At 43.8% G+C, this 27500-nt stretch overlaps 6 protein-coding genes across 6 annotated transcripts in view; 1 reads left to right on the plus strand and 5 right to left on the minus strand.

Moving 5' to 3' along the window:
• The window catches only part of LOC134193634 (actin, clone 302-like), a 1533-nt gene extending 559 nt beyond the window's left edge, over positions 1 to 974 (minus strand). Inside the window, exons 1-2 of the mRNA XM_062662473.1 lie at positions 711 to 974; positions 160 to 645 (exon numbers count right to left, since the gene is read on the minus strand). Of these exons, the coding sequence (XP_062518457.1) occupies positions 160 to 645; positions 711 to 962 (738 nt within the window). The 5' untranslated portion in view covers positions 963 to 974. The remainder of the gene's footprint in view (positions 1 to 159; positions 646 to 710) is intronic.
• Positions 975 to 3865: 2891 nt separating this feature from the next.
• Positions 3866 to 14756, minus strand: LOC134193626 (ankyrin repeat and IBR domain-containing protein 1-like). Its single transcript, XM_062662465.1, has 21 exons — positions 14339 to 14756; positions 14215 to 14271; positions 13990 to 14115; positions 13863 to 13916; positions 11755 to 11832; positions 11647 to 11686; positions 11499 to 11585; positions 11350 to 11438; positions 11123 to 11293; positions 10925 to 10987; positions 10681 to 10865; positions 10516 to 10607; positions 9613 to 9743; positions 9325 to 9398; positions 9198 to 9258; positions 6593 to 6679; positions 6120 to 6520; positions 5565 to 5974; positions 5409 to 5507; positions 4877 to 5341; positions 3866 to 4140 (listed from the first exon to the last, which is right to left on the minus strand). Exons 1-21 carry the CDS (start codon positions 14735 to 14737, stop codon positions 3983 to 3985), a joined length of 3327 nt encoding a protein of 1108 aa, XP_062518449.1. The 5' UTR covers positions 14738 to 14756; the 3' UTR covers positions 3866 to 3982.
• A 276-nt stretch (positions 14757 to 15032) lies between these two features.
• On the minus strand, positions 15033 to 19709 carry LOC134193992 (uncharacterized). Its single transcript, XM_062662875.1, has 3 exons — positions 19596 to 19709; positions 16072 to 17021; positions 15033 to 15669 (listed from the first exon to the last, which is right to left on the minus strand). The coding sequence occupies exons 1-3, from the start codon at positions 19699 to 19701 to the stop codon at positions 15208 to 15210; spliced, it is 1518 nt and encodes a 505-aa protein (XP_062518859.1). The 5' UTR covers positions 19702 to 19709; the 3' UTR covers positions 15033 to 15207.
• A 129-nt stretch (positions 19710 to 19838) lies between these two features.
• LOC134194079 (multiple coagulation factor deficiency protein 2 homolog) lies at positions 19839 to 21477 on the plus strand. Its single transcript, XM_062662981.1, has 4 exons — positions 19839 to 19985; positions 20059 to 20112; positions 20313 to 20389; positions 20488 to 21477. Exons 1-4 carry the CDS (start codon positions 19864 to 19866, stop codon positions 20763 to 20765), a joined length of 531 nt encoding a protein of 176 aa, XP_062518965.1. The 5' UTR covers positions 19839 to 19863; the 3' UTR covers positions 20766 to 21477.
• Positions 21478 to 22507: 1030 nt separating this feature from the next.
• The window catches only part of LOC134194007 (uncharacterized), an 8446-nt gene continuing 3453 nt past the window's right edge, over positions 22508 to 27500 (minus strand). Inside the window, exon 3 of the mRNA XM_062662899.1 lies at positions 22508 to 23293. Coding sequence (XP_062518883.1) covers positions 22740 to 23293 — 554 coding nt within the window. The 3' untranslated portion in view covers positions 22508 to 22739. The remainder of the gene's footprint in view (positions 23294 to 27500) is intronic.
• The window catches only part of LOC134194239 (uncharacterized), a 3396-nt gene continuing 968 nt past the window's right edge, over positions 25073 to 27500 (minus strand). The window contains exon 1 of the mRNA XM_062663161.1: positions 25073 to 27500. This exon is cut by the window's right edge and continues 968 nt beyond it. Within this exon, the coding sequence (XP_062519145.1) occupies positions 25097 to 27500 (2404 nt within the window). The 3' untranslated portion in view covers positions 25073 to 25096.

Consider the following 27500-nt stretch of genomic DNA (forward strand, 5'->3'; position numbering starts at 1 on the left):
CTACAAAAGGAAAAGAAATTGAATTTCAAAAAGGTGGAAAGCAAGCCTGTAGTCCTCTCCTCGCGTTCATGTGCTGGACCACTTAGTAACGCCACCACATGGTCGAGCACATGAATAAAGGACGCGCGACGAAAGTACTGGGTTGAGTTGAAGTCTTACTTGTCCGTCTGGCAGTTCGTACTGTTTTTCTAGTGATGGATCGTTTAGTGAATTATCCATTTCGGTTGTGAAGTGGAGCGCAACGTAGGTTAGCGTTTCCTTTATTTTTATCGCGTCTTTTCTTGTTGATTCGGTCATGAATGCGTCGCCACGCTCGTTGAGCATCTTCATGAGGTGCTCCGTCAAATCCCGGCCGCCGACGTCGAGACGCTTGATGGCGTGGTTGAGAGGGAAACCGTGGAAGACGGGGACCGTGTGAGAAACACCATGACCGGAGTCGAGAACGACACCCGTCGTGTAACCTGTCGAGTACATCGCGAGAACCGCTTGCATAGCGACGAAAATAGACGGCACTTTGAATGTTTCGAACATGATTTGAGCCATTTTTTCTTTATTCTCTTTGGGATTCAGCGGAACTTCGGAGAGAAGAACGGAGTATTCTTCGGGGTCAACACGCAATCCGTTGTAGAACGTGTGGTGCCAGACCTACAGAACAGGCAACGTATTTACATCGAGCATGCCATGCAGTCGTATCCGGATTTGAGACTCACTTTTTCCATTGTGTCCCAGTTCGTTATAAATCCGCGTTCGACCGGGTAGCCGAGAGTCAGAAAATCGCGCTTGTTTATCACCTCATTTCCTATGTACGTATCTTTCAATCCTCTTTCACTCCATCGTTCAAGTTGACGAGGATGACCGACAACGGTCGAAAATATCGTACTGGGACTGTGCTGTCCGACGAATCCTGCCTTGCACGTACCGGACCCATTGTCGATAACGACCCCGCGAAAATTGTAGGTCATACTGATATGAACGAAGGACCTGGTTATGGCTTCTAAAGTAGAAGAAAGAGAAGAACGTTCAATCTGTTTGACTAGCTAGACAAAGAAATAACGCCGCTAAGCTTATCAAATCGAGTTCTATAATTAAATTATCACTTTTCGGATTAGGAGTGAAGAAGACGAAAACATGTCTCACGCGTTATTAGTAAAGCCGCAAAGCGTCTGTCATCTCACGGTTATTTGTAATGTGTGTGTTAATCCGGGATGCTGACTTGAGGTTTAATTAACTCCCGCATTCTGACCATTGGTGGGCGTGCCTGTTCTGTGTAACCATACATGTACAAGTACCCGTTAATTAACTAAGTTACTGATCATGTGATATTCGGATATGTTTATGTGCCAGCCCCTCTCTCTATCCGGCTCATTCACACATCTCTCGGTCACAATATTGACATAGAAGGAGAAGTCGGTCAGGCAAAACTGTTCGGAAGAGGAAAGGGGGTCCTCAGGGGCTGGCTATCCTAGACTACCAAGGAGTTGTATATTGCTGGAAAAGCGATCAAACAATGCTACAAAACAATAGAATTTAGCAGCGAGAATGGATACATACCTCTTTCTTATATTTAGTCTAGGCTTTAATACATTTACTAACAGGTAGTAGTACGCACAAGTTCTGTGTATTACATTTCTTGCACTTTGCTTATTTAAGTGTACTATTTATATATTATTTAATACTAAGTCTTATTACTGTATACAATTATTGAGATTAATGCTATTGTAGGCATGTCAAAAATGTTAGACTCCCGCGTTCTTCCGCTTTTTTCTTGCAAAAAAAACTTACGCATTTTGATTCAGCTAGGTTGGCAGGTCTGCTGTACGAGTTATCCGTATTAATTTTTTATTGTTGTAAAGGCACGCGAAACGAGCAACAATGTGGACGAGAAGGGGCTCCAAAAGGGTATACACTCGTCAGACAAGCTGCAAGTGGAGGAAAACTGGCGAATCTACGAACAGGGAGTCACGCGTCGTGCCACACAATCGGGAAATCAGCGCGTGCATGGCGCGTGTCGTCCACGTGCGTCAGCTGGCCGTTTCCGGATTGCGCCGTTCCTTCTTCTCTCCGTGCTGCGCTAGAACACTCACGTCTCAATCATCACGTTGTCTTCGAAACTGCGACGGACGTCAGGAAACGCAAATGTGGAGAAGGTGACTGAGGATTGGAACGTGCCGTGTGCAAGTGAAGTCAAGTGCAAGGTTCGTTTCTCATAGTCTGTCTGGTGCATTGGCTGTCAAGTTCAATAATGTCAGTAAACAGTAAGTGGGGTGGGGTGTAATGTGAGGGAGAGGAAGGTACTGGGTCTGATTTCATTGTATTGCAATTTATCAATATCAATGTCATTGGCATGTGAGAGTAAACATTAGAATTGTCTTAAAACATTTTTAGTTTTAACTGGTTGTGTTGGGTAGCTTCAGTGTTTGAATTTTATGACAGACGCAGTCGTCAACTTGGCAACCTCAAAATTTTTCAGTCAAGGAGTTAATAACTTTTACATACATGTATATTGATATCAAATAATGATACTGATTGTTGTGGCAAGTAAACGAAATCCTGGGACTTCAGAGTTTAGGGAGTCCACCATAACTTGAGTGACTTTAGTCGTCAGGATGGCAACCTTGCTGGTATAATTGGTCGGCACATGAACTCAGTTAAATGACAACTTGACAACCACTTTTTCAATCACTTAGCTTAGATAGCCGACTGAAATATTATCCGAGTTTGTTATGTTCTGGATATCAATCTATCGTGATATGATCATAAAAGGTAACATTTAGTTTTAGGACTAGAACAGAGGCAGAAGCATTAGGAAGTAGTTACCAATTCAATTGTCTTCAGCTCTAAACGATTTAGACTGTCGTGTGTTTGTTGTTTACTTGAAACAGTGGAGGTAATGCATGTAGTGACGTAGAAATTGAGACAAGATTGAGTCTCTGACATTACAAGTCGTCGTACTATATTTTATTAATACTACAAACGTATTTCAAACACTGAGATGTTGATGATGTAGTTTCACATGAAATTGAGCTTTACTGTGTGAGTATGTCAATTCACATCAGACTGGCCAACTCTTACACACACACACACACACACACACACACACACACACACACACACACACACACACACACACACACACACACACACACACACACACACACACACACACACACACGATACCTTGTTGTGTGATTGAACCAGTCACTACTCGACGGCTGTGCCAATGCATTGAATGGTGGTAGGTACGACGACTGGAGTTGTATCTTATCCTCAATTAGTCTGATAGCCATTTTGTCTGTCCACACTATGGCAGTCTAAAACAGGATGGCAGGTTTGTAGCATGACGTGTTTACAATGTCTTTTCAAAATGAAGCAAACCAGCCTCACACTCGCTGTGGTTTTGGCTCACTAGGTATTGCATGTGCACTTTGTATGTGCACTTACTGTGCTGGATCAACTATTTACTGCTGCTGTGTACAATAGTTGCTCAACTGAAGGTAGCCAAAGCATTGGCAGGTGTGTGTGTGTGTGTGTGTGTGTGTGTGTGTGTGTGTGTGTGTGTGTGTGTGTGTGTGTGTGTGTGGTGTGTGTCTTCTGAAATTACCAATAACACTTAACTGACTTGAACACTGACAAACTAGTAGCATTAGACATCCGGTCTAATGGCTAGTCTATTTGGCTTGCTATGTCGTGATTTGATTAGTCAATGAACCGAGTTGTTTATGACAGTCTGTCTGGTTTTTTAGTATTGATGAGTAGAACTTGCGTCGTGTTTGTAAGTATCTCCATCACACGTTCTCTACTTTGTGTGTATGTACCATTTTAGGTTGTGTTCACCGCTACTGTGTCGACATATCAAAATCACAACTACAAGTACAAAGTATTTACGTTTATTCTTTTGAATATGAAATAATGTTACTATTAACTCTATTTATACTCTTTTCTTAGGGGCAATTCATTACATCCATGTCTAAGGAAATATACACTATAGCGATGTATCATATGTCGCTCTATGAAGAGATGTCTCTGCATCTGGAAGAGGCTGCGACGGTGAATGATCAGCTGCAGTATCAGCCAGAGACAACTGAATTGCACGTTGTAAATCTGGGTCTTGGACCATAAGATCATTATTCCCGTGGATATCTAGATAGAAAAAGTAATTACTATTAGCCACACACACACACACACACACGCGCGCGCGCGCGCGCACACACACACACACACACACACACACACACACACAGGCCTGGAAATAAAGGACACTCTGTTCCACCTACTTTATGACTAACAGGATGATAGCAGCATTAGCTTTGTGCCAGACACCTTCATTGTGCTTGCTACTCACCCGAATAGAAATACACAAGAGCAGCATCTCAGGCATTCTCGGACATAATGCCGTAGCTCGGATAAGTTATTTCTTCTGTGAGATCATGTGACCATGACGTGTGAATGTACAATCTTGCTAGCTTGTCTGCCAAGTCCTGAACCAATGAAGGCTGCTTGTTGTAGACAAACATTGTCATTATGGCTTGTTTCTGATCTTGGTGTTTCCTGGGTTCTTCGCAGACTAGTGTATCATGGATCATATTTTAAGCCCAAAAACTAAATGTTGTCATGTCAGGTATATATAAGTTGGACTTTACTTCTAAACAAATCTCAGTCGTTCCTCTAGCAGTCACAGATGAGACCTAATGTAAAGGTAATCCGTATTGAATGAAACTTGCACACAAATATATTGGAAGGGAACTAAAGGAATGAGGGTCGTGCAACATATTGACTGTTCGGTTATGAAGTCAGCCACACAAACACACACACACACACACACACACACACACACACACACACACACACACACACACACACACACACCTGTACTTACCTTGAACACACGATCCAAAGAGTGAGAGTTGCAATGCCAATTCCAAGTCCTCGTCGTGCTCATCAGAACCCTCCTCGGATACATTCAATGGCGTCTCCTCCGTCCGACCCAACTTACCGTCCGTCAAACCACCAATACGAGAATCCCTTGCAACTGAACGATGCGACATCGCAAGAGCCAAATCCATTGCTCCATCCTGCAAACTCCCATCATCATCAGCACGACTCACTCTATCCCTACCACCGTGAGCGACACCAATAGATCGCTTGAGGTCGCCATCACGAGCACCAGCAGTGCCCGTACTGATTTTACTTTCTGATGTTTGAATGTCCACCCCGCTTGCTGCACTTCCGACCCCACCAAACGACACACGTCGATGTTTACGTTGCGACGGTGGACGTCGAGTGCCACCCTGCTGTCTATTGTCCTGCAGTCGACCGGCCGTCAATTGCGACAAATCGCTTGCTACCAAACATACACACACAAACGTTTCTACTCACACTCGTTGCCCATACAATCAACCATATCTTACCGATATCGCGAGATCTCCTCGATCGGACGTGATTCCGTTGAGGTAGTTGCGGCGGGCTCGCACTCTCTCCATGCAGCCCAACACCATGTCGGTCGCTCACTACACAAATCAGGTCACACACCAACTTATTGCAACAAATAAATCATAAAAACCGACGTCGGTTACGACGGCGCCGTCTCCTCTCTCGGTCCGTCTCCATCTGCGAGCATCGCTCGCTGCAGAATCCGTCGTGCATGAAACTGTAGTTGACGATCGTACAATTGTTGCATCCGTCACGGACGCACTTCGGTCCGATCGAGTGAACGTCATCGTTCCACGACTCGATCATCGCGACCAAGTTCCGTAAGTGAATCAATGGATTTGGATACGCGTGGGTATCGTCGTCGTCGCTCCCGTCATGCACATGCTCGGCTGCTCGTTCGTGTTCTTCGTCCGAGTCAAGGAAAGGATTGTAATACGTGCGAAAGCTCCAACCGGATGACGGAGACCGCGGATACGCACGACTGTCCCTCAGTGAAGCCTCAATCGCCTGCAATAGTTCGGCGTCTTCTCCCTCATCGTCTTTACTAACCAGAGAATCGAAGACGTCAGTAGGTAACTTGGGATTCAAACTCAACACACACACACACACACACACACACACACACACACACACACACACACACACACACACACACACACACACATACACACACACAAACACACACACACCTTGACGACCATGGACCAGGACAATCGGGTGGAATGAAGCCTCGTTCGGCACTGTTCAAGAACTCAAGTCGCTTCCGACGTAGAACCTGCATCGACGACACGATGCGTCCACGTGGCGTCTTCAAGTACAGCCGGTTAACCATCTGCGAAAGCTGCTCAGTCGCAACCTCCAGCTCATTCTGCATGAACTCAAACACAACGACTTTGTCTTTGAGCGATCGGTCGGCCTCGACGTCCATATAGTAGCCGAGAGCGTACGACCCGCCGAGTATCTTCCGTGCACGCAGTAGCTCCTCCGCAGATTCCTTGATGAACGTCGCGCCGTCGATCGCCGCACTGTGCGTTTGTGATGCGAGACGCTGGAATTTCTCTTGAACTCCTGCCAGCAGTCGTTCCTCGATCTATTATCGGATGGACAAATGCAGGGGGTTACGTAACTGTATGGAGAATGTGGTGTGGTTGATGGTACTTACAGAGTAGCTGTTGTTGTGGTTCTCGAAACGTTCGAAGAAATGTCTGAACCGATGGACTTCCCGTAATTTAGTGTATTCTGTAGATGCCTGACGACGACAAATTGGCATGTTACATAGTATGGAGAGTTTAAAAATGCGTCTTGGATCACAACGAGACAAATGGATGACGAGCGATCTATTATAGTATGTCAGCAATCAAAGAGAGAGAGAAATGGAAAGGATGTACACACACACACACACACACACACACACACACACACACACACACACACACAGACACACACACACACACACATGGACACAGACACAGACACACACACACACACACACACACACACACACACACACACACACACACACACGTGCACACGTGCATGCACGCACAGACACAGACACAGACACACACACACACACACCAACATGCTGGTATGGTATGTCATATACACTCAAGACTCCCTAATCTAGACAGGATTATGGCCATGGGACCAGCTGCTGTTCAAATCATAGAAATGTCCGGAAGATAGAGATAGCTAACGAGAGTTATAGCCTTGGAATCCCAAACCATTTTAAGGTTTGGTCATTATACCAGGTCTGCATACTGTTTACAGTATACATGTACAGTACAGTACACACTTGTACTACACTGTAATGTACATGTGTACTTTGTACTACAGTTACATACGCGTTCTCCGACGCACTGGCACATGATAGTCAAAAAACAGGCTTGAGAATTGAGTGTATACAGGGGGAGAGTTTCATGCAAAAGTGCTTACCCTCGGAGTCCTAAAACCTGATATGAGCTGGAACTGTCTGGTCTAGAGAGATGTCATGATCTTAGAGGTCCGGATTAGGGAGGTTTGAGTGTAGTCTTAAAGTTAGCGTAATGCGCGCGCGCGCGCGCGCGTGTGTGTGTGTGTGTGTGTGTGTGTGTGTGTGTGTGTTGCTTTGGAAATAGCTATCACGTTTGCTTTGCACTAAAACTAATCTTGGTGTCCCACGTTTCCGCAGAGGTGCCTGCTCACAAATTCAGTGCACGCAGACACACCCACGCAAACTTAAAATCATGCCTTCATCCACACATTTACCATTTACCAGTTTGAAATAGCTTGCTGTTGAACGACAAAAGCGATTTCTCAATCTTTTCCTTGTTGCACGTGACCCAAAAATGGGTCTAGAACTTCAAGGCCAGTAGCTATCATGCATGATAGATGCACGATCCGCATTGTCAGCGGTATCTGGCACCTCTATGTGGCTACGCTCCAAATTTCCTATGCCATAATGATAGTGCGATAATGGTCCAGTTTCCACTCATTTCCAAGTCACATGCAACAAGAAAATGACCGAGAAAGCGCTTTGCCATTCAACAGCAAGCTATTTCAAGATGTTACAAGGTAAATGTGTAGCTAAGGAACCTAACACACTTGTCGTTAGCTTTCTCGAAATGTCAAGTACGAGGAGCAAAAGTGCCGTGGCGGACAACAACGCGATTCACATTTATCTTTATACTAGGAATAAAGACTGTATGTCATAGAGCATGGTGCACCCTAAGATGTTCGCTTGCTCTGCTTTGTTGTAACACTTGAAATGGTGGCACATTTTCAAGTTTGCGTGGGTGTGTTTGCACGCAAGCTGTTGCGAGTGGAATACTCTCTGTTCGCGTTCACTGCAAATCTGGAACAAAGCACCTGTGTTGGTCTAGAAACACTTAACTAATTGCCTGTGACCTACTAAGTGATTATGACATCAATAGCTTGGTTACTGTGACTCCGGATTTACTGTTACTGACACAGACGTGTTTTACTGTGACTTACAATACCTGCAAAACAAGTGGAAAAAAGAAAATTTCTAGAAAAAAGACGAGATGCAGGAAAGACATCATGGAGAGCTCTAACATCACAAATGAGATAGATGACAACTACAAAGTGACGGAAGTTGATAGTGATGTTACATTGACCAGCCAAGCTAAGACAAACACGACCAAGTGTCGCTGAACGCATGAAACTTTGCACTAGAGTAACTAATAGTAATGAAGTAATTGACAAGCCATCTGCTAACGTTACCACTTATCTGTAATCATATCGTAACCATAACATTCTAACAGACTAATGGTCTTTGATATACAAAAACCTTATCCTCCTGGGTGTGTCTTATTCACATGCTATGTTTAGCGTCTACAAGAAATCCGGGCTCTTGCACTTTCGAATGATGCCAACATCGTCGCTTACCGACAAAGGACACAGGAGTTATAGCAATTTTTGTAAATACACAGTGAACGCAAACAGAGAGTACATACAGTATCGTATAAAGCTTTCAATGCCTTGCTCAACCCCTTGGTTTGACATGGTGTAATCAGCATACGCTGTGAGCTACGCATACTGCATGCCACCATGCAACACTTCCATCTGTCAATAAATGTGTCAACGCTGAGTGTTTAGCTCAAATTTCACTTTTAGTGTTCAGCTGAAACGTGAGTGAGCATCGTAGAAAGACGTATGACAGAAGGTGCACGATTTGACTTTATGTATCAGTATGACAGAACCCCGGATAATTGAATGCAAAGTACTATAGTAGGCATCATTGCAGTCGTAATTGCATTCTTGCTCACCTCGTTCAGCACTAACTTCCCTTCCTCTTCTACTCGTTTGATGGCCTCATAACGATTACACCTGACACAGTCATACGTATCATTGATTCAACCATGCAGCATACTAACTATGGTTGTCATCGTTTACTTGAAGTATCCACCAGTCGCCGAGCTGTGCTTCTTCCATTCCTCCAGGCATACCCAACAGAACTCGTGCTTGCACTACCATATCACACACACACACACACACACACACACAACCAATCAAAATCTTCACTCGTTCTGCTAACACACACACACACACACACACACACACACACAACACACACACACACACACACACACACACACAACACACACACACACACACACACGCACACACACACACACACACACACACACACACACACACACACACACACACACACATCTGCACCTTAAAACACTTCACGTGATTACACCCCTCGGTCTTCTGAATCGGCACCTTACACTTCGAATTCGGACACGGCTTCGCATTCTTCGAAATCCACAACGTCGCAGCTGCCGAGTAGGCAACAGCATCAGAGACTACAACAACAACACAGACCACATCATTTGCTGATCTCCATCAAATTCTCCTAACACCACCAACACAAAAAACACTAAATTAGTTCAATTTTAAGTACAAGGGGGTACCACCATTGGAGTAACATGCTTTTTTGTTTTCTGACATTTACCTTGCAGCACCCACAATTTTCATGCGCTCTGACAACTACTTTAGGATTGGGTCACTCCTATAGCGTTTGTCTTTGCAATACCTCAAAGACTGCAACACTCGGTATGCAATATTCCTGCTATGACGACAATGTCCGAATCAGAATAGTTACCCTTGTTGCAGGTTGCAGTTGATCTGAGGATCGATCCCTGCCAAGGGTCAACCCGTTTCTGATTGGACACAGATAGCCGAGCAGGAATCTTTCAAAACCCAAAAATGTCTACCAATGTGTAAGTGAGAAACATTTTGTATCTATGGTATGCACACAATTCTATACATCAAGTAAAAGGACAGACAGACAGACAAAGAAACAGACAAACAGATAAAAGAACATACAGACAAACATACAGACAGACAAAGGACAAGCAGACAGACAAACAAACAGACGAAACAACAGACAGACAAACAGACAAAAGGACAGTCAGGAAAAGACAGACAGACAAACGAACAGACAGACAGACAAACAGACAGACAAACAAAATGACAGGCAGACAAAAGGACAGGCAGACAGACAAAAAACAGACAAACAGACCAAAGGACAGACAGACAGACAAAAGGACAGAAAGGTATGCACCATCTACATACCACTTGTCTTCATTCTCATTTCTGCTATCCGTTCATGCCACTGCTTCCAATGATCGCAATCGCAAGGGTCATGTGCCTGGTCGCCGCAACCCCTATAACAAATACAACAATCATAGCACCAGACGTGTGCACGCCAACGTCTGTCAATCGTATTGCAATTCGTACCAACAGAAATAGTGACCGTTTCCGCAGTTGACCGCTTTACGGATGTCCGAGCCGCTTTGCTCTTCAATTGACGAGGAGGCTGCAGCACTGACTACAACCTGATTGCTGGAACTCGGACGGCGAACGACTCGCCCGCAGCCGGGAAATGGGCACCACTTGAAATTGGGATTCGACTCCACGAAAGCCTGTCGTGTAGCAACGAGCACATAGAATCACACGAAACACGCGTATCTGTTCACTCTACCTTGATATCAAACTGCAAGTATCGTCGGATCATGTCTTTAGATACGATACGTTCAATAGTTTCCTTAACAAACAAATAATCGTCATAAAGTCAGGACACACAAGCATACAGACAGACAGACAGACAGACAGACAGACAAGACAGAGATAGACGCGTATTGCAACAGACTGACATACAAAATGTGTAGCACACGTGTACCAAAGGGACAAGTATGTTGCAATGCTGAGCGGGACACAGAATGTTATGAGCGTCGCCCTCCTGAATTTTGATGTTCAGATAACTTTCCCAGCACTGTAAGCAGAATAGGTGGCCGCACGGTAGCGACGCGGGACAATCAGAAAGCACGACATCCACCTCACAAATCTCACACTGCAAATACACACGGTACACATAGAGACACTCGATGCATACAAATGTAAAACCACTTGTGCCGTGTCGTCGTCTTGGCTACCGCCCTTCGTGACCTTCGAGTATAATCCATGCAAATCAATTTCCTTTCTCAACTCAGCAATGACTAAATAAAAAATTAAAGTAGACCCTCATGTGTTGTGTTACTATCGCAATGTCTAATCACCGTGACTCGGAAGACAGACTCCCGCTCGTTTGCAAGTCGTTTCCGGATCCTCCATCCACGCATTCAATAGTGCCTCTCTATTCCACTCTAAAACAATTACAATTGCAATACACTAAAGCGATAAACAAAACAACAGGAAACTGGAGACCGTGATTTCTTAGCAGTGCTTCGGCTGTAAATAATGGGACCTAACGCACAAGTGATGAATGACTGACAAGGAAATGTGATGTGTGTTGTTGATGATGAGGTGTCTTACGGCAAGCATGTCGGAAGTCTCAACTAGAAGATTGTCTTTGACCTCCTGAACGTCCTGAGTTCTCAGGCCACTCACTTCCTAGATACACAAAAATGGTTGTGTAGTCTTTTCAATATGGTGTGTGTGTGTGTGTGTGTGTGTGTGTGTGTGTGTGTGTGTGTGTGTGTGTGTGTGTGTGTGTGTGTGTGTGTGTGTGTGTGTGTGTCAGTCACTAGCCTTGACACTAGGCCTTCCTTCGCTTTCGGTGGTCTTTCACGCAAGGATAGCAACAGGGCGGTATCACGTGATGTTGTCTCTGTAAAGCGAAGGGTTGCCTAGTAACTCTTTATGTCATTAGACAACTTACTAATTATGTCATTAGGAAAGCCCACCCTTTGTTAGTTTGTTTCCTATTGCTAATGTTTGCAAAAAGAGATGAGGTGTGTTTTAGTTTACAGCAGGGTATGCTGTCATACCAAAGCCCAGTAGGACTTAGAACGGAAAGGCACAAAATAAAATGCAGTCAGTAACTATGCATGCTGGCCTTTACAATGCTGCTTCCTGTTTAGTTAGCGTAGAAAAACGAGCGTAAAGACTGCATGTACGGCCATATGTTACGCGCAACAAGGCTACGCGCAACAAGGCACCACGCAGACTCTGTCCTCTCTTGTCGTTGACTACAAGATGAGGCAATAGCGACTAGGCTACTGTACATGAACGCTTTTGTCTTTAACTATCATTGTGCTCCCGGAATCGATCAAAAGCCATTGCGACTACACATGAAATTTCTACGTGGCTGATGTTAGCCTGAAGCTACTCCAGAAGCAACCGCTGCATGCAACTAACAAAGATACCTTCACTCGCTGCGATGTAGAGAGAATACTGGAACTGTTTGCATCCTACAAACCGCCCAAACGATATTCTTTGGTCTGTATACCGTATTCCCTCACATAAAGGCGCATGCGCTTATAAGTGAGAAAGCGCATTTTTTCTTGCCGAAGAAAACGCTTTTTAAAATTCATTTATAAGCGCATGCGCTTGTATAAAAATTTTTGTTTGATTTTTGTATTTGCTAATGCATCAGTAAACATACAGTGAGAACAGGTCCTAGTCGTTTTCATCAGTTTCTAAAAGTGTCTCTTCATCGCTATCAGTGCGCGTGCTAGTGTCCGACTCCGAGTCGCTAGACTGCGATAATTCTTCGCTAACATCTTCTCCACCCAACATTGCAGCCAGTCGACTGTGCAGCATAACATCGCTTTCGGCGGAACTTCGCACAATGCCACCTCTGCACGACTTTTCGATGGACTCCGTACTGCTTTGCTGTTTTTGAAACATTTCCGTCGTTTACTTTCAGAGAGTCGAGAAGCTGACGCTTAAATTCAAGGGAATAGGACTTGCGATGCATGTCGCGTGTACAGATGCTGTCCGAACACGATTATCCCTCGCCTAAAAGCGCATGCGCTTGTACTCGAGGTATAGGCGCATGCGCTTATTCAGTTCACTTATAAGCGCACGCGCCTTTATGCGAGGGAATACGGTATGTCTAGCAAACAAGCTGTTGTAGCACACTAAATGACACCTGTGACATGGGCGATTGTTTACTGATATCTGCATGTTTCAGAGAAAATAATCAGGAAGTAATTCAAATGTGGTTTACAGTCAATCAATCATCATTTGCAAATAGATCAGGTAACAAACTAGTTTGTCACGTGACATGAGTTACTAGACATTCCTTGAGACACAGCACGTGATACCACAGGTTGCTAACCTCGAGTGGGGAAGGACACCAAAAGCAAAGGAAGGCCTAGTGTCGATGCTGGTGTGCCACTGTGTGTGTGTGTGTGTGTGTGTGTGTGTGTGTGTGTGTGTGTGTGTGTGTGTGTTTGTGGTGTGTGTGTGTGGTGTGTGTGTGTGTGTGTGTGTGTGTGTGTGTGTGTGTGTGGTGTGTGTGGTGTGTGTGTGTGTGTGTGTGTGTGTGTGTGTGTGTGTGTGTGTTCGTGTGGTGTGGTGTGGTGTGGTGTGTGTTCGTGTGGTGTGGTGTGGTGTGTGTGTGTGCGTTCGTGTGATGTGGTGTGGTGTGGTGTGGTGTGTGTGTGTGCGCGCGCGCGCACATAAACACCACTCACCTCTTCATAAAACGAATCTGTACCCTTCTGACCGTTCTCCGCCTCAACACTCTCCTACATCAGCAATCAATCCATCACAACTGAAAGACAATCACACGAGAAAAAACGACGAACATCCGAAACTCACCGAGAAAACCATTTTCGACTCAAGAAATTCTGCTATCTCCGTCAACCCCGCCTGCTCTGCACACTCGCACGGCGTCTTCCCCGCCTTGTTTTCCACAAAAACCGACGCTCCGTGAGCCAACAACACCTACACACATCCAAACGTGACAACCGACACTCGCAATCAGAACAATAGGGTCGAACGAGGCGGAAAAAAACCACAAACTCGAACTGCAACAACACCTACCTCCATACAACCCTTCAGACCGGATCTCGCTGCCTTGTGCAACGCGCTTTCTCCGTCCTATAACACGGAAAACGCATCGTAGCAACACCAAGCTAAACGAGCATGCGCAAATGCGACGACAAACTTCGTCCTTCGCATCCACCTCGAATACGACACCGTTCGCCACCCTCCTCTCCCCCTTGCACACAAACTCGAGCAGCCTCCGTCTCCTGCTGTCCTCTTGTCCTTGACTTCTCGACGCATCGATTCTGTGCGTGCAGAGAAGGTGAAGCGCCGTCTGGCCGCGTGAGTTCGCTACGTTGATGTCGGCGCCTTGCTGCATGAAACATTTGACGAAGTTCTCTGAGCCGTATTTGGCTGCGTAGAGAAAGGGAGTGTGGTCCTCATGGCTGCTTCCGTATGAATTGTTGGGTTTCACTGATTGTTGAAAGTCCTTGCCGGCCTGATTCCAGACTTCGAGGGCTTTTTTCTCGTCGCCACGACTGAGAGCATTTCGGAATTGAGAAGAGGCTGTGAGGCCCATCAGACAGCAGGAAGTTGGAAGTGTGTCATGCGCGCAGATGACTTTCGGTCACGTGGTGCGCATGTCGTTAGGTGACAGGAAGGACTAAATGTATTTGTTGATTTGTATCAGGGGAAATATATTGCCACACATGGTGCAGACGCAAACACAAACACAAAATACAACACAAACACAAACATAAACAAACAGCACAAACAAACAAACAAACATGCGTGTGCGTGCGCGCGCGCGCGCACACACACACACACACACACACACACACCACTCATGCGCACCAGATTGCTAAATTAAACAATCACCTGCAATATACATCATCTCACAACAATCCATAGATCCATCATAAATATTCTCAATTTCATGACACACTCAAAGCATCTTCAATGGTACTGTCAATAAACCAAGCCTGCTTCACACTCTACATATAAAGCACATACTCTCTTGTAATCTCCACCAAATCTAAATTCAGTCGACTACAACTTTGATGACACGTCACACTTTGTTCCATCAATCGCCTTAGCGGCATCTACCAATGCATCACATATCTTCTGCAGTTGATCGATCGGCACCAGTTTGTGCACCGGCAAGTAGACAACGTGCTCGATAAGATACCGAGCTTTATGCGGATAGCCTTCAGCTGATTGAACATAACCAATCCAGTCTGATAACAAGGTGTCCAACGGATCTGGCTCAACTACAGTGTCCTTGCTCTGAGAGCCTTGAACGTCGCCGGTCAGCGATCCTGCCATACCCAACACATTTGATGCCTTTTCCTCATGCACTCCCAACACCTTTTTTGCATCCAACTTGCTGTCTCGGTCGGTCGAGCCGTGGACGCTGCCCGGTCTTGGTTCAACGTACGTCAGTTGAGTGGCACCTCGATATGCGTCTACTCCAAGGAAATTCAACTGCTTGATGTAAGCATCAGGATCTCTCTGCAACGATTAGTTCATTATAGAATATGACAAATTACACATACACACATGCGTGCACACACACACACACACACACACACACACACACACACACACTTGACACACACACATGATTGATATTTACTCAGTTAGCAGAAAACCTTATACAATTTGTATAACATGGTACACATCATATGTCCGGTCATACAAAAATTTGGCACTAACCATCACAAACTTTGGGACTGGTAAAGTACAATAGCAACAATTGGTGCATAACGTAACAACACTTTTGACATTTCTCACACACAATTGTATCTCTAGATGCTACTACAGACATGCCCATGCAATGCACCCACAACATATTAATAATAAATAAATTATTAATTACAACAATATTTTAATCAATTTTTAAAAATCGCCTACCACAATAATTGGAAAGAGCCAATAAGCCTTCACGTTTGCTTTCGATCCTGGCATTTGAATTGTCTCTGGCAGTCTCTCCTCTACGTATTGACATCTCTCAATATTTCGCTGCATTCCTTTCTTATCAATATTTGTCAATTGACGAACCATCGTCGCCAGCAAAGCAACCGGTGGTTGATACCGTAGAACCTCCGGAAAATTTGCAGGAAAAGTACGAAGAATACCAACAACGTACTCTTTGTGATCGAAACCAAAGAAATTTGCCACGTGACGACCGCCCGTGTGGAATGATGGATAATTCATAAACAGAGCGACAAACGAGTAACGTATGATACGAAACAGAAACGACCGTCTACTGAGAACGGGATAGCTTGACTGAATTTCTCTCATTTTTTTCAGAATGTCCGTATCTCGAACCACGCCCACGGCACCACCAAATCCCGTGCATTTCTTAATAGCACCAAATGAGAAAAACGACACAACAGCAGATGGATGACCACGCTCCTCCAGCCCAACAAACGATTGAGCACAGTCTTCCAACACAACCAGTCCATACTTCTTAGCAGTATCTACTACTGCTGATATATCAATCCAATGGCCAAATATGTGAGCGACCAAGATGGCCACCGTCTTTGAAGTCACCAGCGACTCTAAGTCATCGAGAGGAGCAAGCGTTTGAATGTCAATGTCGACCGGAACTGCAATTAATTTGTGGTGACGAATCAGTTGAATCATCTGTGGTATATTGATCGCAGTCACAAGAATCTCGGATCCGGGTGGAAACGCTGCGGCTTGGAGGTAGAGGTCAAACGCACTCCGTACACTCGCAGTTACCAAACAGTGATTAGATCCACCAAAGAGAGACTCTACCTTTGTCGTCAAGAGAACCCGATCGCCTAATGGTACTAATGTACGCCAAAATGCAGCTGCAAAATCTCTAGCACTTGCATCTGCAATCACACCAAGCAAAACAATTTTAACTATATCAAACTTGTTGTCATGCAATTAATGTTATTAAATTAAGTAACGCAAGAAGGTAACCACCATAAGTGGTCAAGAAACCCCATAAACTTGCAGCATTTTCGCTGGAAATTGTCGATTAGCAGCCACTTGGCTAGAGAAATTTGTTTGTTTGTAGCCAAGCACAGAGCCAAGAAATAATTGCACACAAACATTAATTAAGCAGCTAGCAAGCTAAAAGACAACAGTTAATTCAAGTTTAGCTTGGTCGGGCAGACAGGCAGCATTTGTCAATTGTCACAAATTAATCTGACGTGCCATTTTCATAGAAATGTGACTTTGGCAAGACTAAGTCCACAAACCAGACTTCAAGGGGGCCATAGCCTTCTTGGCTCTTTATACCAAAAGTTTAAACACCCTGTCAACATCAAAGTCTTGAAGTACTGGCATTTCAATGTTCAGCATCATTGAGGTCATCATTGTCATCATCCATTGTTGTGGTTTCCACCATCAGTCTCCTTCCACTTTACTTCCGCACTGTCTTCTTCAGAGCCTCATTTTAAGATCAACCCTTGCGGAAGCTGCAAAGAGAGTGGGCCAGCCATGTGCAGAACATGGAGCATGCGCAATAATCCTTATTGCTGCAATGAGTTACGTTAATTGCTCTTCTTAGCGCACTTAGTAGCGACTATGCTTGCAAGATACAGAGAAAGGCATACACGGTGCACTGAAACTGCTAGGAAAATTGGCGAGGACGAAGTACCATTTTATAGCCAGTGACATTTGTTTGTAGTATTTGGCTATTTGGCAATCAGCCAGTGAAAACACTGCATAAGCATCGTAGACAGCAATGAAATGTCCACATAAAAATCACTTGCTTATACATACCTGATACAGATTAATTAAACTTGTTTTGTCATACAGATTGGACAGATGCAAACAAAATCATATCACAAGATACAAAAACATTAATAAATGTGTTTTAGTAGGAATGGCTACACAAACCAACAAAAAGTAAACAAACAAGTGTAGATGGTTCAATACTGTACCACATTGAGTGTGCATGACTAACTCACACTGTGTTACAATTTTCTGCAATGGTGAGCTAGTCATGGCACACTCAATTTGGTACAGTATTGAACCATCCACACTTGTTTGTTTACGTTTAGCAAACATAATCATATCATAGGATATAATAATTAAATTACCGACATTCTACAAATTACAAAGGCATAGGAAGAGCAAGCAGACCATGGGGCACAGATGACATGCCTCTATGACTCCACCCACTACCATGGCCTGGTCTGAATTTCATTTTTTCACCTCACACTAATTTTGCAGCAGACTTAAAAATTTCAAAATACTCACCCCTACGTGCATAGTGTTTGTGGCATATATCAAGCTCATCACAAAATTCGTGATGTGGTTGCAGTAACAAGATGTTATTCACTTTTTCAGTCTGAGTAGAATGAGGATAAGTTTAATTACACAACGAAGTGCAGAAAACATCTCTCAGCAGTGGTCGTTGTAGTATATTGTGACATACAGTCTCAAGAGTAAGTCAACCTCTGAGAACATTGTGTGGCCATATAGGAAAAGCAAGTAGCATCTCAGTCACAGTTCTAGTGGTAATCAACAGAACTATCCCGGATAAGTCCATTCCGTTATCAGGGAAACCTGGGAATCGTACAGGAATCAATAAAGGTGCTGAGGCACTAGTCTCACTTAGTCAGACCATAACCACGCCCTGAGGTCAGTCAGGGTTAAGGTCTGAGACTACCCAAGAGCATGATCAGAGTCAAGGCTTATAGCAGCTGTTTCTGATGTTGCCCCCACTGAGCAAAAGCTATATAGCTATGGGGGCATAGCGCCCATTGCCACCATTCTTCCTACTGTACGCCTATGTAAAAAGTGACTGCTTTGCATAAACCATGTGCTACTGGATCCATGTCTAGTGCACAGAGCAGCTGTTAGCAAATACCTTGACCCGTGCAAATGAGTGAATGCTAGATACCATTTGTCAATCGCAGTAGTCTATATATATATATATATATATATATATATATATATATATATATATATATATATATATATATATATATATATATATGTACCAGAATGGGATATTTGTCAAAAGTGAAGAGCACTACAAATACCCAAGAAAAGTAAATTGACACTACATCAGAATCAATACCTCCCTACATGCAAACCTCATCTAGACAAATCACAATCCTGCAGGGCCTGGCGCAACTCCAGTATGCCCCAACCTGGTTTTTCAGGTGACGTCTTGTGACTACAACTTCTCGTACTACTCCACCTACTTTGTAAACTGTTCCGATGGGGGTCTAGGGCGAGGGGGAGCGGGAGCACCCAGCCGGAGGTAATACTGTTCACCTCCCTTGCCGGCGGCGTTGCCAACAGGAGTTGAGACAAATTCGTAGGGGCAGTAGCGTCCCGCTTCTAGAGCCTGGTGGAAGGAGCAGCCGGCAGTCGGTGTTACGTATAGTCTGTACACTGCAGCGGTTGGGGGGATAGACCACTGGAGTCGCTCCCCGCAAACTTACCTATAATAAGGCTTGCATACGGAATAATCTTTCTTTCTGAGCGTACGGTTGAACCATGGGCACCTGCAAGATCCATCTTCCGCCTGACACAAAAGCACGTGAACATGAATATGACCGCAGGCATGCTAATAACCTAACTAGCTAAGTAAGTTAATTAATTAAAGCCATACGAAGCACATATGCCTGTTTGTACCTGTTTGATTGAATATCAAACAACATCTGCTTAGACATAAAGAGCCCGTATGTGGAGCTAGAGCGAGTGGCTGACATGAACATTGTTTGGTTTTCGTCGATCATATATGTTTTCTCGTTTCTTTTTGCTTCGCTTGGACATCCTGGTAATGATATAGAGCAAGAGTCGTTTCATGAAGCTCACAAACAGGACAGCGAGTTAGCAAATTTTGTAGAAAATTAGGTAGAGATTAATGGCATTAGGTTAGATTGTTGTCATCTCATTTCTTAGACACTTGTTTGAGCATATACGAGATAAAGTAGATTTCGATGGCCAAGGCATGAGGTAAATCATAAAGTCATTTTAATTTATGACACACACACATACACACACACACACACACACACACACACACACACACACACACACACACACACACACCACACACACACACACACACACACACACACACACACACACACACACACACACACACACACACACACACACACACACACACACATTCATGTTACTGTCTTCATCAGACACATCAAGGAACATCTGAGAAAGGTCGCCTCCGTACCAAATTTTGATGCTTTAGAAAACATTGAAGATACTCAAGGTCTGTTCTGTGCATATCTTGTCTCGACTGCATGTGAACAAAACTATCTCTCATACATATTGTTTCTGTGTCACACAAGTCTCTCGTTCCTTCCACAGCCATTTACTACTTTTTCAAGCTTCACGACTTTGACAGCAACAACCGATTGGATGGAATTGAACTAATAGCTGCATTCAGTGATTATCACGAGACACCTGAATCGAAGCACAAGGACATGTTGGCCGGTCACATGATGCTAGAGTCAGAAATAGAAAAAGTAGTCGACGGCATCATCGAGAATCATGACATCGATAGAGACGGATTTCTCTCGTGGCAAGAAATCGCATCGTCAGACCCTCAACTTTTATTGAACAAAATTCATGACGGTGTTCAATGAAAACACTATTGACAAACGAGATGAAAGTGTAGCCTTGTCTCATTATTTAAGCACCTCACTGTCCCACCCCTTGTTTCTGATATACAGTAGGATGTCACTAGTCATTTATCCAAACAATTTTGTTCTCTGACCCGTTCGTAACTGTGTATAGTATACAAAGGTCTAGGAATCTGAGGCTCGATGTTGCTACTGTACGTACTTTAGACCTCTAGAGCACTTTTTACCACACCAAGAGGCAAATACAACAAACAACTCATTTCAGCTTCTTTGTCTATGGCATTTGGGGTTCAACATTGCCATATCAAGGATGAGAACTACACCCGTCTGTCTGATCCTCATGCGCATTACTGTTTTGTGCACGCAAAGCTAGAATGAGTCCAAGGCACAGGTTGTCCCTCACAGTTAACTGGTGTTCGGATAAGTGACATCCCACTGTATTCATGTAAACTACAAAAACCAGAGGACCAACTGTACTACAATATTTTTAGTGGTTTATCCACCGTAAAAGATGAAAATCCATCCATAGTTGACATTGTCTCATAATCAAACTCGAGTGAAATGTATAGTACTATAGTACACCGTCACTTTTTGAAAACAATTTGCTGATATTTCTGTTTCTACAATGGTCACGTGACGAGTAGTCAGTCACGAGTGTGTGTTTAGATGGTGTATATGATGTATTGTACAGCAAGTGTGGAAAGGTTACTTCTGTTAATATAACACTTTCACATATTACCACTATACACATCACGTGACCACCGTATAAATTACAGTACTTATTATATGCTTAGCTTGGATACGGCTTGTTCTTACCAGCACTCAGAGCCCTCAGGTGATGAACCCCTCCCCTTGTGCTTGTAAAAGCCGTATAGATACGATAACCTATACTTGTAGCCTAGGTCTGTCTGCCCAAAGTCACGCGCTTTTTGTGTTGTCCACAAAGCATCATTCATGCATATGTCTGATATCATGGCAACATATTAGATTATGGAAATTGTAATTCACAGCACAACAGAGAGCATTGCTAGTTTTCAGCCATTATCTAGACACGTGTGTGTGTGTGTGTGTGTGTGTGTGTGTGTGTGTGTGTGTGTGTGTGTGTGTGTGTGTGTGTGTGTGTGTGTGTGTGGAGGGGTGCCATTATATAATTATTGAATGCATAATTCCTTGCTTAAGAAAGCAAGGGTGCCCATCTGGCACTATGGCGCTGCATGTACCACTAAGCCGATTTTATAGCGCCAGAGCAGTGCCAAGACTGTAATAATAGTAGCAATGCTTTGACATGCCCATTACGGATTATCATGCGCAGGTATATCAATATGTCACAGCCAAGAACGGTTGACTGCTGGCCAATCAAAGTAGGTCTGGTGACACCGGTCCTCAGATGCAGACAGCGGCTGTCAAACATCCTTTTTTTAATTAATCATAGTCATACATACATACTTTACCAGTATGCGTGGGTCCAGCGTCACATTGAGTCAAACTATGGGCAGGGCCAAGTACGTTTTGGTGCTGCAACTGCAGCGCCAACCATTTCAAACTTGAGCATCCCTGGAAGTGTGCTTACAATTTCAATTAGGTTTGATCCTCCAGACTGTTTAGCTTCCACCCAAGAGTCTGGATATCTGAAAAGTCTGGATAATCAACGTTGTACTGTGACCTCCCAATGCCAAATGTTGTAGTCTACACATACATTCCTCCCTATGCTACATGTATAAGGATCAGTTATAGTGCATCCCATATAGCAAGCCTATTAATAGTAAAGAGGCTATCATGTAACTGCATTTGTCAATATAATCCCAACCTACAAGTACACCATTATTCATAAAACAAGCTGTGAAATGCTAACCTCATGTCTCATCATAAAATCCTTAATTAATTTATTATTACGCTAAAGCTGCAGTTAAAACTCTAAAACCTGTAATTCAGTGTAGCAAAACACCAGTACGGTACTCGTCACACCACTCTTTAAGGTCACCCTTTTTTCGGCTTCTTGCTTTTACTCGTTGTATTAGAGACATTGTTCCGCTTTCGACTGTCCTTATTTCTGTGGTAGCAAGCCTTTCGGTTGTGGTAGCGAGCCTTTTGGCTCTGCCATCTTGTGCAGATGACACTGTTGGTGTCAGTTGGCCTATCAGATGCACTCATTGAGACTTGATAGATCAGATCCCACTGCCATGTGTTGACCTTTTCGTCTCTCTCATGAATGGTCACATCCATCATGTGTGGCAGTAAATGACAAAAAATTTCTCTGCCTTCCGTCTTTGTCGGCCGATCCTCCCTTGCATCGTCAGAGTCACACAGACCCAATTCTCTCTTGCACTGCTTTGTTCCTTCATCAACAGCCTCTGGATCGAAATTCTCCCTATTATCGACTTGCAGTCGGGAATTGAGAAGACGTGATGCTTCCATTCTGTCCCTCATTTTGATAAGCTCTTGTCTAACACCATCAGATGACTTGATTTGTTTGACTGTTTCCCTCCAATCGACTTCCCACATCTCATTTCCACTATCCGAGCTTTCATTGTCTATGGAACAAATAAAACAGATAGGCAGCCCACAAAGGCAAACAAAATTTGATAAACAAGGAAAGACAAAACTGTTATTATAGTGAAGCTGCATTAGGCCACGTCAACTTGATTTGTTGTTTCACAGGCCCGACTGAGCAATAATCTTGTTGCCAACAAGAAATTTGCATCATTAAGTCACGTGGCTTAGGTGACACAAGCGTATTTCTCAAGCATATGGCTTCGTCTGCGTTTGCTTGGCCAAGTGTCACTAGCAAACAGGGTAGGGAAATTTTAGTGTTGCGCAAGATAGTCAAGTGTAAATGAAAGCTTCGTTTGGCGACTTGCTGCAGAACATTTACTCTACATCTACAGCTGCTACGACTTGTGTCAAGCAAATTACATAGGCGGTTCTCTTTCTTTTTTATAAGCCAATCAACTGACCGTAAAACAGCCTACAGTTGGCGGCAAAACAACAAATCAAGTTAATGTGGCCTTACAATGAATCGCTGCAAACACAACAAATCTTTTGCAATATCTGTGTGGTTCATTCTAGCCAGTGGCATTCGAATCTCTTGTAGTCACTCTCTAAAGTCAAGGAATATATAACCCACCTACACACACACACACACACACACACACACACACACACACACACACACACACACACACACACACACACACACACACACATACACACACTTTTCTACAATGCTGTACAACCAAAACTGCTATCACAATGCACTACTCATCATAGGTGACAGAACTATAAGGACTATGGGGGCACATGCCCCACAAATTTGTTGCCCGATATCTGTGCCAGCACATACGGCAGTCTGCCGATGTCTAGATCTAACTTTTATTCCTAACTAAAACTTAGTAAAATGGTTAGAGTGCTAGTGTGCATTAGAGTTTGATGAGATGGAACTGAGTCAGTTGTCTTCACGTGATTTTCGGACGTCTCAAGCTAAGAAGTCAATCAGGTACGAATATATTTAGCAGTGTCTATAGCCTAGACAGCTATATATCTAGCTCATGATCAGTGTGTACCTTCTAATAAATAAATAAATAAATAAATGGTACCATCTGACTCGCTTAGACGTCCCGTCGCCTATGCTTATTAGGAATGAGACGCGGTCAGTGGTCATCATCAGGAGTTGCGTTCTGCAATGGTGACTTACAAACAATCCTTTCTCAATGTTTGCACACTGGGCAGCTGTCCACATCACACGTCACAAGTTCATGCATCATATCGCTGAGACAACCACAGCCCTATCGAGTGCAACAAAGCAATAATGGCCTCTTTCAATTCATACTTTCAGCTGGCATCGTGTCTATACTAGTGTATCTGTCAATAGCTAAACATCTGGCAAATGCAACAATGCTGCCAAACACTTAATTAATTAATTAATTAATGAGTGATAGCAAGGTGAACATAGATTAAAGTTCCACATTCATCATGGAACAAGGATATTAACGGACACATGGTCACTGTACATGTATGGATGGCACTAAGTAAAGAACAATAAATTTCTATGTAATGAAACTTCGTTGTTGTGGGATTGATTTTAATATCTTATTACAATTTCATGTATTATTAATAATTTTAATATGATTAATATCCTATTACAACTTTATATTAAAATTAGCCCCACAACAACAAAGTTTCATTACATAGAAATTTGTTGTAGCAAAGTAAGGTCTAGGCTTGAGTGTCCAGCCAGTTGTCTCCCCCATGAGGAGAAAGGTCCCACTGCCATCTTGCCTTTTGAATTGTGTCCTTGTGTGTACATATATATATATATTTATTTATTTCTTACACACCTACTCACATACAGGGAAGTCCCAACTAAGGACTTCAGCTACTTCCGCAAGTATGCGGCTAGATATCATTCTAGCGTTATAAATCCATAATCTAACAGAAAGCTGCTCTAGCAAATTCTTTAAAGCCTTCCAGAAGGGAACAGCTAACACAGCACATACTTTTGAGGATATAGACTTCAAAGTCTCTAGACTGTCTGGTGACCAAAGGCCAAGTGTTTCAACTACCAACGGATAAAATGTACCACCAGTCAAAGATACTCTTGCATGGTGACGATCATCCTTGCCCATTTCTGCTGCTTCTGCAACAACTCCTGATGTTTCAGCAACTCGAGCAATGTAAGATGGTTGCAACGTGTTTCTTACAGTGATGTCAAAATATCCAGGCCGTCCATTCAAGAAATTCGGATGGAAGACATCACCTGGGCGGCATTTGGATTGACCCGAGCTTCTCTGTTCTTTCACAACTTGTTTGGAATCAATGAGGAGTGATTGCCAAATAGACTCACATAAAGCATTATGTCGATTCAGACGATGTGGACCATGACCACACCCAACAAGATGATCTCCATATGGGTCAAGTGGATGACCACATATACATCTGATGCTGTTTGGTGGGAACGGAAACACAGGTAGACCCAACCAGTATCTTGCTGCTACAACAAACTCATGGGGTGACATGGTGAGGCCTAAGTTACGGTTTGGAGTTGCCCGCAACCATGCACCAGTATGAGGAGATGATAATGTCTTCAAGCGAGCCCTATCTCTGAGACTCACTGAATTGAGTAGGTTGGAAAATGAGATGTCATCTAGTTGAATTTGAATCTGATGTTGTGTAGCTGTCACCAAATCTAATGAAGGTGAATCCTTTCTTGAAAGTAGGTTATGCACGATTCCTCGTGCTTCGTCTTCTCCAGGCAAGGGTTTGATCAAAGTGAGAAGAGAAGGATGGTTACGTTTCAGTAAGCAATTAACTAACTTTCGATTTGAGTTACAGCTGCCAAGAAAAGCGGAAGGTGAAGTAGATAAGGCCTCCCGGATACCCATACCTCCTTTTCCAATTGGCAATACTGCTTGTGACCATGCAAAGTCAGAAATTGAAGATCTTGTGATACGGCTGAGAGATCGGCGTAACCCTTCATCGAAAATAGACAATGTGCTCGTAGCAACCCCAGGTCTCACAGATCGTAGCAAATGGTTGATTTTACATATGGACAGGCAACTTCTCAACAACTGAAGTTCCACTTGTGGATTTTCAAGATCAGAGAGATGAGATTGGGTATTTGCTACTTGATCGACTCGCTTCTTGAAACAATTAGTGAAGAAATCCGATGAACCAAACACAGGAGAACCAAGCAATTCCATTCCATCTGACAACCGGTGTACTTCTGGTGGAAATTCTGGATGTGTTCGATCTCCTGAAGGCCAAAACACTTCACACTTTGATAAATTGACATGAAGGCCCAGGGAAGGACCTTTCTCTATGATGAAGTTTATTAACTTTGAGACAGATTTCCGTGTGCCAGCAAAAGTACCATCATCAAGGTACCACAAATTTAGGTCTAAGCCAGGCACTTCTCCAACTTCATCCATTAGTTCTAGGACGACTAAGGAGAACAGCAGTGGTCCCAGTGGATCGCCTTGTTGGACTCCTGCTGTAGATGTAAGGTGATGATAGCCAAAGCGCAACTCAGCAGCACAGTGATAGCACCACTGTACCCAAGCTACCAATTCAGGAAATTCACTGCCAAGTCTCTTCAGGAATGAATTGCGATGGCATTCATTGAACGCATTCTTCATGTCCAGTTTGAAACAGCACAGGTCATGTCTAGCACTGTTCTCTTCAATGTATGACCTTAGAGAATGAACACTTGCCTCTAAACCTCCTCGTATTCCAACACCTACCTGACCATATGGTAAGAAGACGTCCGGTAAGCGAGGTTTTATAGCAGAACAGCAAAGACGGCTAGCCAAACGACGCAACACTTCCCCAACAGCAATGGGCCGAATGCCGCCAGCCTTCTTTTGGAGAGCAGTCAAAGGGGCACCAGACAGGAAGGGAGAAATGTTGCGATCAAGTCTTCCAGACAACAAGAGACACATCAATCGTGTTAGGTTTTCTAAACAGGACTGCGCTTCTGGAACATTGCAACCTCGTATAGCATCAATTAAGTGTTGTGCTCGAAGATGAGAATAACCGGGACTTGAGCCATTGGGAAATGCTTCCAATGCAGAAATAACCTCCTGAGAGTCCACAACTAGTGAAGGTGGGACTTCCTCTAGCCAAGCAGGAAGATCGTGAACTGGATGTCGATTTGCCAACTCTTCTAAAGCTTCACTGCTGTCATGAGAGGCACAACCTCGTGAACCCAAAGCCTGAAGTGCATCACTGTATCGACCTTCTGAA

The sequence above is a fragment of the Corticium candelabrum genome, chromosome 18 (assembly GCF_963422355.1).
Source record: "Corticium candelabrum chromosome 18, ooCorCand1.1, whole genome shotgun sequence".
NCBI classification, from domain to species: Eukaryota; Metazoa; Porifera; class Homoscleromorpha; order Homosclerophorida; family Plakinidae; genus Corticium; species Corticium candelabrum.

Bases quoted from the DNA above. Each gene is read 5' to 3' on its own strand.
- LOC134193626 (XM_062662465.1), bottom strand. From the start codon at position 14,737: ATGGGCCTCACAGCCTCTTCTCAATTCCGAAATGCTCTCAGTCGTGGC. The intron at 14,272-14,338 runs GTTTGTCGTCGC...TCCGTGTTATAG, and splicing joins AGGTGGATGCGAAGGACGAA to GACGGAGAAAGCGCGTTGCA. The intron at 11,833-13,862 runs GTGAGTGGTGTT...TTGTGTATCTAG, and splicing joins CAGATTCGTTTTATGAAGAG to GAAGTGAGTGGCCTGAGAAC.
- LOC134193992 (XM_062662875.1), bottom strand. From the start codon at position 19,701: ATGTTCACGTGCTTTTGTGTCAGGCGGAAGATGGATCTTGCAGGTGCC. The intron at 17,022-19,595 runs GTAAGTTTGCGG...GTGTGATTGCAG, and splicing joins GTATGCAAGCCTTATTATAG to ATGCAAGTGCTAGAGATTTT. The intron at 15,670-16,071 runs GTAGGCGATTTT...TAATCGTTGCAG, and splicing joins GGCTCTTTCCAATTATTGTG to AGAGATCCTGATGCTTACAT.
- LOC134194079 (XM_062662981.1), top strand. From the start codon at position 19,864: ATGAACATTGTTTGGTTTTCGTCGATCATATATGTTTTCTCGTTTCTT. The intron at 20,113-20,312 runs GTAAATCATAAA...TGTCTTCATCAG, and splicing joins TTCGATGGCCAAGGCATGAG to ACACATCAAGGAACATCTGA. The intron at 20,390-20,487 runs GTCTGTTCTGTG...TTCCTTCCACAG, and splicing joins AAACATTGAAGATACTCAAG to CCATTTACTACTTTTTCAAG.